At 48.9% G+C, this 12489-nt stretch overlaps 1 protein-coding gene across 1 annotated transcript; it reads left to right on the top strand.

Annotated features, from left to right (window-relative positions):
- Positions 1-5590: 5590 nt before the first annotated feature.
- On the top strand, positions 5591-6557 carry LOC119923492 (olfactory receptor 1361-like). Its single transcript, XM_038742868.1, is given in 2 exon segments — positions 5591-6199; positions 6201-6557. Coding segments are annotated over 2 exon segments (966 nt in total).
- The last annotated feature ends 5932 nt before the right edge of the window (positions 6558-12489 follow it).

Genomic DNA, 12489 nt, shown 5'->3' with positions numbered 1-12489 from the left:
CTGTGTAAGTGTATATATGTTTGTATGTATTTATTACTCTATTTATTTATTTATTTTATTTGTACATATTTATTTTATTTTGTTAATATGTTTTGTTTTGTTGTCTGTCTCCCCCTTCTAGACTGTGAGCCCGCTGTTGGGTAGGGACCGTATCTATGTGTTGCCGACTTGTACTTCCCAAGCGCTTAGTACAGTGCTCTGCACACAGTAAGCGCTCAATAAATACGATTGAATGAATGAATGAATGAATGAATGCTTTATGGCCATCTGTCGGCCCCCCGTCCTATGCCATGGCCATGAGCCCCCGGCACTGAATCCTGCTGGTGCTCAATTCCTTGTTACACAAAATCAGGTTGGTTCAGCTAACCTTCTGTGCTGACCTCACCATCCCCCACTTCTCCTGTGACCTGGCCCTGCTGCTGCCGCTGTCCTGTTCTGATACCTCCATCAATGAGCTTGTGCTATTGTCCGTGAGTGGGGTGGGAATTTTAATTCCTCTGATGTGCATCTTGGGCTCTTATGCCCACATAATCTCTGCCATCCTGAGAATGCCTTCAGTGGGAAGCAAATGCAAAGCCTTTTCCACCTGCGGTTCCCACCTGGCTGTAGTCTCGCTGTTCTATGGTACAGTTATCAGCGAGTACCTGTGCCCCTCACCCCCTGGTTCCTCTGACGAAAGAAGCCTAGCCACAGTGTGGTATGTGGTAGTGACCACCTTGTTGAACTCCTTCATTCATAGCCAGCGCAACTGTGACCTACACCAAACCTTGTGCAAATTCTTCTGCAGAAAAAACTCATTTTATCCTGCTACAGACATTCCAGGCCCCAAAATACAATAATCGTAGTATTTAACATTTCCTATATTCCAAGCAGTGTGCTAAATGCTGAGATGAGTACAATACAATCATATAAGACAGAATTCCTGTTTAACATGAGGCTCACAATATAAGGGGAAGGGAGACCAGGCATTCAATCCCCATTTTACAGATAAGGAGAATAATTCATTCAACTGAAAAATGACAGAGCCAGGATTAGAACCCAGGCCTTGGTTCCATTGAGCTATGCTGTTTCTCCACGACTCTGGTTCCTCAAATGGGATCCGTATTCTGGGGCCATTTTCTAAACTCTCCAGAGCCTGGCCAACCTTTCGAGGATTTCATTACATTGCTAGGTTCCACATCTTCCCCTCCACATACAGGAAACCAAATGCAGCAGTGATGGTGGCTCCAGGTTCACAGGGGATGGTCTTGGGGGATAGGATTCAGTGAAGAATGAACTTGTGGGTTGAGGATCATATCTCCCAGAGGATGATGACAAGGTAAGGAGCAGCCAGAGATGGACACCATCTAGAGCAATCACGTGGTCATTTGGAAAGTGGCCTCAGTGCCCGGGCCTGAGCTCCCTGCTTCTCCACAGGGAGTGAGCACTGATGAGCCTTTCATGAACTTTCAAGACGACTTTGAAGTGCACATTTCCTGGGAATTGGTTAGGTATTCCTCCATCTCCTCAGCCTCCATTGGCTGCCTCATTCCGGGGCCATCCTCCTTGACCCACTCAGTTTCCCAGTTCTTCTGCTGATGCTCTCCCAACTCTCACACATCTCCCGACCCCCTTTGCCATCCCTCCATTCCTCTGATGGTCCAATGGTCCCGGATGAGTGCCTCCTATGTTCCCCTTGTAGACTCACTTCGGAGCAGGGCTCCCTACACCTGCCCTTTCCTCCTTTCATTCATTCAATCGTATTTATTGAGCAATTGCTCTGGGCAGATCACTGTACTAAGCGCTTTCCTCATTGTGTCCTCTACCCCCCACCTCCCTGGGCCCTTGTCCTTCCATTGTCCAACGGGACACTTCATGGCCTCGTTTGAACCCTTAATTGCTCCTTTTCCTTCCTGCCTGTGGCAGGTGCAGGAAGATATGCACTGGGATAGGGGCTGTGGGCCTGTTTTTTTCTGGCACCTGCTCTTGGCTCCCTTCTTCTAAGCCATCATCACACACGCCGTCCTCTGGTATCTGGGCAGCTAACTGCTTCTCCCTGGGTGGCTGGTCACCATGCCCCAGAATCTGGTGGCTAGGGCTCTATCCAGGGGCTGGAACTCGCCCAACCCCAGAGCCCCATTCCCTCCCTAGAGGCTCAGTAGTCCTTCCCAGTGAGCAGTGTTTCCTGGGAATAGACAGCTGCTGACTGGTAATCTGCAGACTTCTTGCTTATTTCTACTGCAGGAGTCTCACCAGCAAGTTCCTGCCCTTTGCTGGGGCCTTGGGTCCTTCAGAAAGGGAAGTTTGGGGACAGTAAGTATGGCTCCCCCTGAACCCATGCTGCAGTGACTGGGGACAGGAGGATCCACAGTGAGTCTGGAGGAGGGAATCCAGCCCAGGGAGCTGGGGCAAGGAGGGCACAGTTCAATCAGTCAACCAATCAACTAATAGTATTAACTGAGTGCTTACTGTGTACCAACCACTGTTCTAGGTGCTTCAGAGAGTGTAATATAATAGCCTTGGTAAACATGACCTCTCCTCACAAGGCTCTTACAGTTTACAGAGGAGGACAGACATTAAAATGAATCCCAATAAGGGAAATAGTAGAGTATAAGGATATTTACGTAAGTTGTACTTTAAATGAAGCCCCTACTATGGTGAAGAACTCTGTACTAATGGGAAATTATAATAAATAGACAAGGTTTTTTTTATAGAACAACTTTCAATTTCTTTAGTGCAGAGCAGTGAATTAAGCATTAGGAGAATGCAGTAGAGTTAGCAGACACAAACCCTGCCTTAAGGAGCTCACAATCTAGCAGCCAAAGAAATAAATTACAGGTAATGAGAAGAGGGAAATGGGAAGACAGAGACCCTATAGTAACTCCACTGCTTGGCCCCTGGGGCCCCAGATGTGAACCACTTTCACTAGACCCAAATATGAAAGGAGATTGCTTGAGTGGGGAACACCCCTGGATCAAAATCACCCTGAAGCAAAGGTCTCCCCAGAGAGGAGCAGAGCCCAGAGCACAAACTGAGGTTGAGCCCTAATGAGGCGCTTTGGGGATTAGATAGCCAGGTGCAGTGCCTGCCCCCTTTATAAACCACTTTCTCTTATATGCACCTCATCCCTCAGCTCCTTGGTTCTCTGGAATTAGAGGAAAGGCTCATCTATCTCTTGCCTCCCTCCTTAGACTCACACCGTGTCTGTAATTTTCCATCGCAAAAGGCATCAGGCAGCAGAGCCAGTGGTTTTAGACAGGTCTTGGATTGGTGGCTTTGACAAGCCAGATAGGAGCTGCAGGAACAGTGACTGAAGAATCTCACACAGAGACACACAGTTTCCCCACCCCAGCTGGCTGGTGCACAGGACAGGGGAGAATGGAGGCATCAGATCCAGGGCCCTCAGTGATAGTCTCTGAGCTCACCCAGACTAACTAGCCAGGTCAGAAATGATGGATGGGAAGGGAAATGGGGAAATCTCTCTCTCCCTCTCTCTCTCTCTCTCTCTCTCTCTCTCTCTCTCTCTCTCTCTCTCACACACACACACACACACACACGCACACACACACACACATGCCCCCCCACCACGGACCATCTCTTAACCCTGCCCTCTCTCCACCACCATCAACTGACTCACTCCCTGTGGTCAGCATCCCGCAGGCAATCATGCTCAAAATCCCACGGACAGCAGATAGGACACAGAAGCCATTCCAGAGAGCAGCTGAGCAGCAATCAGGGGCTCCAGGTTTGCCTGGAAAGTGCAGCCCCTGTCTTCGGATACCTCCCACCCTGCTGCTCCTTCCGAGGAAGTATGGGGTTGAAGGGCACTGGATCTGTTAACAGAGCTTCCAGGGAACAGGCCCATCAGAGTCCTGAGTGAGGGGTGCATTAGGGAGTGGCGAGAGCAGGATTTGGACTCCTGGACCATAGTAGAGCTTGACAGCACAAGGGCCAGGGGGCCAGGGCAGGGATGGAGGGAAGAGAATAGTGAAAGGAGATGGAAATGATCTGTGGGCCAGAGCAAAAATAGGAATTCCTTTGAGAGGTTTATATGTATGTATATTTGTATATTTTATGTTTGTACGATTGTGTGTGTGTGTGTTAGCCCGAAGAGTGTTTAGGTTAGACTTTGAGCTCGTTGTGGGCAGGGATTGTAACTGTCTATTGTATTGTTCTTTCCCAAGCGCTTAATACAGTGCTCTGCACACAGTAAGTTTTTAATAAATACAATCGATTGAATGAATGAATGAACTAACAAGGAGGGGGCAGTGTGGGTGGAGGAGTAGCAGGAATGTTGGGGGTGATAACAGCAGGGAAGGGGCAGGGCATGGAGGGTAGGGTGGAAGGGGTGGCATGGGTGTCTGGAAAAACTTTCAGTACTAGTCTTCATTTCAGAGGTGGTGAGAAAGAGGAGATGGAAGAGGGGTAGAACCTAACCAAGTACTGCCTATGTATGCCCATGGTTCCAGACTGGGTCTCTGCTGCCAAAACCCCTGCCTTTACCCACTCTGGCCCCAGAGGTTCAGTGGAGAGGGGCTGGGTCCATGGGATTTTAGTCCTGGCTGGCAATGGGGTTCCATTAGGCCCATTAGGGTTGGTCTGAGCCTGGGATCCAAATCGCCAGACACACTGTCCCTGGAAATGGGGAGAGGCAATGACGGGGTGCTGGGGTCCTGGCAGAACAGGGGCTGGAGTCGGGGCAGAGGAGGAGAGGGGTTGGTGGCCTAGATTTCCATGGGCAGATGAGCATCTTCCCAACCCTGGACCAGGAGATTGGTGTCTGAGAGAGGGAGCAGGAAGAGGGGTTTGGGGTGATGGTCAGTGACCCAGAGCAGGTGTCCTTCCACACGTAGTGGCTGCTTTGTAACATGGGGTCCTTCCCTCAGTGACCCTGATTTTGGACAGGAAGGATTGGGAAGTTCCCCTACCCGCACAGACAAACTTAGCCTCTTCCAATGCCTAACCCCCCACAATTCCAAGCACCCAACCTAGCAGAGATGGTATCCAAGGGGCTGCAGATAAGGGCTGGCTAGAGGTGGGCAGCAGGGGAGAGGGAGGAGAGGAAGGAGACACTCCAGCAGATCAGCAGATCAGTATAGATAGATAGATAGATAGATAGATAGATAGATAGATAGATAGATATAGATATAATATGCACCTACCAGTACAACGTATTCACATGCATATGCATGGACAAACTCACACTTTGTTATATATATATATTTATATTTATATCATATTATTATATATATTTAAAAGTGTGAATTTGTGCATGCATATACATGTGAATAAGTTGCACTGCTAGGTGCATATTTGGGCAGACATATGTTTGAGTATATATAAGCAGATGCATTTGTGTTTCTGTGTATATGTCCATGCACACTCATGTGTCTACATATGTGCATGCATATTTGTGTATATGAGCATGAATAGCATGTGTGAAAGCATATACATGCATATGTTCATTTACTTATATGTGTATATGTGAACATATGTGTGCATAAGCATGTGAACATGTCTGTGTATGAGTGGACAAATGCATTTTTGTGCATATGTATGTACATATTGCTGCTTTCAATCATGACTTTCTCATTGCAGAACCATCACAGCCATGGGTTCCGCAAACCAAACGGGTGACTCGGCATTTGTCCTGCTGGGTCTGTCCAGCGACAACGGGAAGCAGCAGCTCCTCTTCCTGATCTTCCTGACTCTGTACCTGGTCACCGTGGGGGGAAACCTGCTCATCGTCCTGGCCATCAGCGCCGACTCACACCTCCACTCCCCCATGTACTTTTTCCTCACCAACCTGTCCCTGGTCGACATCTGCTTCTCCTCCACCACCATCCCCAAGATGCTGGCCAACATGCAGACCGGAAACCCAGCCATCTCCTATGCCGGCTGTCTGAGCCAGGTGTATTTTTCATGTCTATTTGGAGGTCTGGATGAATTCCTCTTAGCCGTGATGGCTTTTGACTGCTTCATGGCCATCTGTCAGCCCTTGGGCTATGCCACAGCCATGAGTCCCTGGCGCTGTGTCCTGCTGGTGGCCACCTGCTGGATCATTGCTCAACTCAATTCCCTGCTACACACAATCCTGTTGGCTCAGCTAACCTTCTGTGCCGACCACACCATCCCACACTTCTTCTGTGACATGACCCTGTTGTTTGCTCTGTCCTGTTCCGACGCCACCATCAATGAGCTGATGCTAATGTCCGTGGGCGGGGGTGGTGATTTTAATCCCGCTAACATGCATTTTGGGCTCTTATGCCCACATAATCTCTGCTATCCTGAGAATGCCCTCAGCAGGAAGCAAGCACAAAGCCTTCTCCACATGTGGTTCTCACCTGGCTGTGGTCTTGCTTTTCTACGGTGCAGTCATTGGTGTGTACCTTTGCCCCTCACACCCTGGCTCTGCAGATGAGAGCAGCCAAGATGCCGTGGTGTATGCAGTAGTGACCCCACTCTTCAATCCCTTCATCTACAACCTGCGCAACCGTGACCTGCACCGGGCCCTCAACAAGCTCTTCTTCCAGAGAATGCCCTTTATCCTGCTAGAGATATTCCAGGCCCCTAAATAGAACGTATTTGTTAAGCACTTACTCTATGTCAAGCACCATACTAAGCACTGGGGTAAATAAAATAGCCTGCAGTGTAAAGGGGTAAGGGATACCAGCTATTTCATCTACACTACACAGATGAAGAGACTGATGCATAAGGAGTGAAGTGACTTGTCCAAGGTCACACATCTGCTAAGTGGTTCAGCAAAAATTTGAACCCAGGCCTGCTGATTCACAGTCCTGTGCTCGTTTCATTGCGTTCATTCAATTGAAATCACATCTCCAAGAGGCATTCCCCCACCAAACCCTCATTACCTCTTCCCCCACTCCCTTCTGCTTCACCCCTGCACTTGGATTTTCGCCTTTATTCTCCCCACCCTCAGCCCCACACCACTTATGTACACATCTGTAATTAATTTATTTATATTAATTTAGCCTTTCCTGTTAGTCCATACGCTCCTTGTGGTAAGGGAATATGTTTACCAACTCTGTTATAGTATACTCTCCAAGTGCATAGTATAGTCCCTTGCACACAGTAAATGCTCAAAAATACAACTGAATGATTGATCGTTTGGGTGACTGATTGATCCGTGGAGCTGTGCTCCTTCTCTGGAGCTGGAGTTAGATCTCTGCTGCTTTGATCTCAGATTTTCCAAAGTCTCTGGAGTTTGGATCACTTTCCAGGATCACATTTCCCTTTGGGGTCTCACCCTTTCCCCTCCATATTCAGGAGGGGTGAGGCTTCAAAGTCTTCAGGCCTACAGAGATGGGGAGGTAGATGGGGTTGGGCAAAGGTTGAATTTGAGGGTGAAGAATTTTATCCTCTGGATGGTGATGATGAGGTAAGGGGAAGAAAGAGAAGGACCATCTGAAGCAATCATGAGTTCACGGGAGAACTGGCCACAGTGCCTTGACCTGAGCTCTCTGCTTCTCTGTAGGGAGTGAGCACTGATGAAGCCAGGGGACTTTCACAAAGACTCCAAAGTGCACAGTTCCCTGGAATTTCATTGGGCATTCCACCATATCCTCCTGGGCAACTCTTCCTCGACTCATCTGGCCTCTCTGATCTTCCGCTGCCCCCCACCCTAGTCTCACACCCATCTCCCAACCCAGATGGCCATCTTCCCATATCTCTGATAGTCAAGTGGCCCTCTCTGCTTTCCATGCAGACTCCTGCCTCAGGGTGGAGCTTTACCCACTCGCCTCTTCTCCTGTCTTTCACTGTATCCTCTTCTGCCCCATTGGACACCCTAACTGTTCCACTCTGGGTGGCCAGTCATTGTGCACCACACTCTTACACACTGGGCTCCATCCATGGACCAGGGCTCCACCGTGCTCAAAACCCCACTTCCCTCCATATGCTCATTGATCCCTATCTCGATGAACAGCGTTTCCTGGGGGTGGACAACTGCCTGATGATCCTCACTTTCCAGCTAATTTGGGAAATGGTGCTCAGAGCTTTCCGTGGTTTCTACTGCAGGGTTCTCACTAGCTAGTTTCCGACCCTTCCCTGGACCTCGGTCCCTTCCGTAGAGAGTTTTGGGGACAGCCAGCAAGGTGGGGCCCTGATGCAAGTTGACTTAGTGTCTAGGGACAGGAGGATCCTCAGTGAATCTGGAGGAGGGTATCCAGCCTAGGGAACAGGCGCAAGGAGAAGGGTACAGCTCAATCAATCACGTATGAGAAGTAGCGTGTCGTAGTGGATAGAACACAGCCCTAGGAGTCAGAAGGTCATGGGTTCTAAACCCGGCTCCACCATTTGTCTGCTGTGTGACATTGGGCAAGTCGCTTTATCTCCCTGTGCCTCGATTACCTCATCTGTGAAACGGAGATTGAGGCTGTGAGTCCCACATGGAACAAGGACTCTTTCCAGCCCGATTTGCTTCTATCTACCTCAGTGCTTAGTACAATAGAAGGTTGTGGGTTCTAATCCTGACTCCACCACTTGTCTCCTGTGTGACCTCGGAGAAGTCACTTAACTTCTCTGAGCCTCAGTTACCTCATCTGTAAAATGGGGATTACGACTGTGACCCCATGTGGGACATGGACTGTTTACAACCTGATTCGCTTGTGTCCACCCGAGCACTTAGTACAGTGACTGGCACATAGTAAGTGCTTAACTAATACCATTATCGTTATTATTATTATTATTATTATTAATCCATCAATAGTATTCACTGAGCTCTTACCGTGTCCCAAACATTATACTCGGTGCTTTTGGACTGTGAGCCCACTTGGGTAGGGACTGTCTCTATATGTTGCCAACTTGTTCTTCCCAAGCGCTTAGTACAGTGCTCTGCACACAGTAAGTGCTCAATAAATACGATTGATTGATTGACTGATTGATTGAAAGAGTACCATGTAATAGAGTGGCTAGACAAGATTTGTCCTTACAAGAAGCATACGTTTACCTCTGTAAACGGGGAAGACAATAAACAAAATTATTTATAGGGGAAATAGTAGAGTGTAAGGATATTTACATAAGTGGTGTACTTTTCATTTGCACTTACTAAGGTGCAGAATACTGTGCTGCCTTGTTTGGAAGATTACAATAGAGTAAATAGACAAGATTTCTCTTATCGACCAATTTAGAATCTAATGCAGAGCAGTGTGCTAAGCACTTGGGGGAGTACACGAGACATAGGAAATACTATCCCTACTGTCAGAGAGCTAACAATTTAGGAGGAGAAACTAATGGGGCAATAATAACAATGGCATTTGTTAAGTGCTTACTATGTACATAGCACTGTTCTAAGCACTGAGTATACAAGGTGATCAGGTTGTCCCACGTGGGGCTCACAGTCTTAAACCCCATTTTACAGATGAGGGAACTGAGGCACAGAGAAGTGAAGTGACTTGCCCAAAGTCACACAGCTGACAATTGGTGGAGCCGGGATTTGAACTCATGACCTCTGACTACCAAGCCCGTGATCTTTCCATTGAGTCATGCTGCTTCTCATAAAGATGGCAATTGTTAAGTGCTTACTATGTGCAAAGCACTGTTCTAAGGGCTGGAGAGGTTATAAGGTGATCAGGTGGTCCCACATGGTATGTGGAGCTCACAGTCTTATTCCCCATTTTACAGATGAGGTAACTAAGGCACAGAGAAATTAAGTGACTTGCCCAAAGTCACACAGCTGACAAGTGGCAGAGTCAGGATTTGAACCCATGACCTCTGAGTCCCAAGCCCCAGCTCTTTCTACTGAGCCACGTTGCTTTTTAGCATAGTGAAAAGAGTGACAGAGACCCTAGAATTAATACACTGCTCAGTGTCTGGGTTCTAACACTTGAACTAGTTTTGCTAGACTCAGGGGTTAAGGGAGATAGCTCGAGTCAGAACGCCCCTGGGACAAGGTCCCCATGAAGTGATGGTATCCCCAGGGGGCAGCAGAGCCGGGGCACGAACCAAAGAATGACTATAATGAGGAGCATGGGGATTGGATAGCCGGGTGGAATGCCTGCCCACTTTATAAACCACTTTCTTCTCTCTTAAGCACCTTTGGCCTCGGCCCTTTGGTTCTCTGGAATTAGAGGAAATGTCCTCTATCTCCCATCTCCATCCTTAGGCCCACACCCTTGTGGTATTTTCCAACCCAAAAGACATCATGTGGCAGAGCCAGCAGTTTTAGACAAGTCTCTGATGGTGGCCTTGACCAGCCAGATTGGAGTTGCAGGAAGCGAAACTGAAGAATCTCACTGAGGAACTCATAGCTTCCCCCAGAACCAGCCGGCTCTACTGCAGAACAGGGGAGAGTGGAGCCAGCAGAGCCAGGGATCTCGGTGACAGTGTCTGTGGTCACCTGGACTGACTGGTCAGGTCAGAAATGTTGGAAAGGGAGATGGGGGACTCTCTCTCTCTCTCTCTCTCTCTCTCACACACACACACACACATGCACACGCACGTGCGCGCGTGCACGCGCACACACACACACACACACACACACACACACACACACACACACACACACACACACACACACACCTTCCCTTACCCTTAATCCAAACCTCTCCCCACCACCACCAACTCCCTCCCTCCCTTTGGGCAGCATTTCTCGGACAGTCATGCTCAAAATCCCCTGGACAACAAACAGGACAGAGTGGCCATTCCAGATAGCAGTGGAGCAGAGGCCAGGGGCTCCAAGTTTGCCTGGCAACTGAAGCCCTTCCCCTATCACAACCCATCCAGCTGCTCCTTCCGAGGGAGTTTTATGTTGAAGGATCCTGGATCTATTGTCAGCACTGCCTGGGGACAGGTCTTTTGGGGCCCTGAGTGAGGCGTGGGCTAGGGAGAGGCAAAAGCAGGATTTGGGCTCCAGGATTAGAATGGAACATTTACAGGACAAAGGGCAGGGTGTGGTGGGGGGAAATAGAGAAGGGGGTGGGAAGGGTCCTTGGTCCAGAGGAAAGATGGCAATTCCCTTGAGAAGTTCATGTTATTGTTGTAGGACTGTGTGTGTGTGTGTGTGTGTGTGTGTGTGTGTGTGTGTGTTTGTGTGTGTCCGTGCCCCTGAACAGTGTGTAGACTAACACAGATGGGGCAAAGTGGGTGGAGAAATAATGGAGAGGGTGGTGTTGATGACAGCAGGCAGGGGCAGGGTGTGGAGGGTAAGGGACAGAGGGCAGCATGGTGTCAGGAAAAGCTTTTAATCATAGCCCATGGTTCAGAGGTGGCGAGAAAGAGGAGATGGAAGAAGGGTAGACTCCATGGAGCATTGTCTATGGTTGTCTGCGGTGTCAGGCTGGCTCTCTGCTGCCCATGCCCCAGCCTTTACCCACTCTGGCCCCAAAGAATCAGCAGAGAAAGGTTGGATCCCTGGGGTGGTAGTCCTGTCTGGTGATGGTGTTTTTGTTTGTTTGTTTGTTTTTCTTTAATTGTATTTGTTAAGCACTTAATATGTGACAGGCAATGTAGTAAGCACTGGGGTAGATTCAAGCTAATCAGGTTGGACACAGTCCATGGCCCACTTGGGACTCACACTCTCAATCCCCATTTTTCAGATAAGAGAAGTTAGGTAATGTACCTAATGTCACCCAGCAGGTGCGTAGTCCAGCTGAAATTAGAATCCAAGTCCTTCTGATTCCCAAGCCTGTGATCTATCTTCTAGGCCACACTACTTTTCCTGGGCCTTGTGTTCTCCTGGGCCCATGGGTTGTGAGTCTGTGCCTGGGCTCCAATCACCAGACTTGCTGTCCCTGGAAATGGGGAGAGGGGATGGCTCGTGTTCTGGCAGGGCAGGATCAGGGGTCAGAAGCAGCAGAGGCGAAATACCTGTGGCCTAGACTTCCATGGCCAGCTGAGCATCTTCACAGCTCTGGTCTGGGAGATTGTTTCATGGGAGAGGGAGCAGAGAGAAGGGATTGGAAGGATGGTCAATGACCCAGCGACTGACTCTCCCTGCATAGTGGTTGCTGTGTAACAGAAAGTCCTTCCATCACTGACCCTGGTGTTGAAGAAGGAGGTATATGGCCATTGACCCTGGTATTAACAAAAGAGGCAGAGGGCAGAATCCCTACCCCCGCAGACACACTCAACACCTCTGCCCTCCACCCCTGTACAAGGGTAACACTAAGCAAAGACAGTATCGAAATTGGGCTGCAGGTAAGGGCAGGCTGGGGATGTGCAGCAAGAGCGAAGGAAGAGAAGATGAAGGCATTCACAGCAGATCAGCCAGAATAAGGGGAAGACAATGTTCAGGCAAGTGAAGGCAGGTTTAGTGCCAGCAAATGGCTCCCATAACTGACCAACCACTGGCTAGGGATGGCCTGTATATATCTCAGAGGGTTTTCAATCTGCCCAGAGCCCCCCTCATGCAAATTAATGTGTATATGTCCGCAATTGCATGCATATGAGTATGTATGTGTATACACCTGGCTCAGTGGAAAGAGCACGGGCTTTGGAGTCAGAGGCCATGGGTTCAAATCCTGGCTCTGCCAATTGTCAGCTGTGTGAGTT

Source organism: Tachyglossus aculeatus, unplaced genomic scaffold, assembly GCF_015852505.1.
Source record: "Tachyglossus aculeatus isolate mTacAcu1 unplaced genomic scaffold, mTacAcu1.pri scaffold_1_arrow_ctg1, whole genome shotgun sequence".
Classification (NCBI taxonomy): Eukaryota; Metazoa; Chordata; class Mammalia; order Monotremata; family Tachyglossidae; genus Tachyglossus; species Tachyglossus aculeatus.
Note: the sequence above shows the minus strand (reverse complement) of the source record. Positions and strands in the feature narration are given on the sequence as shown.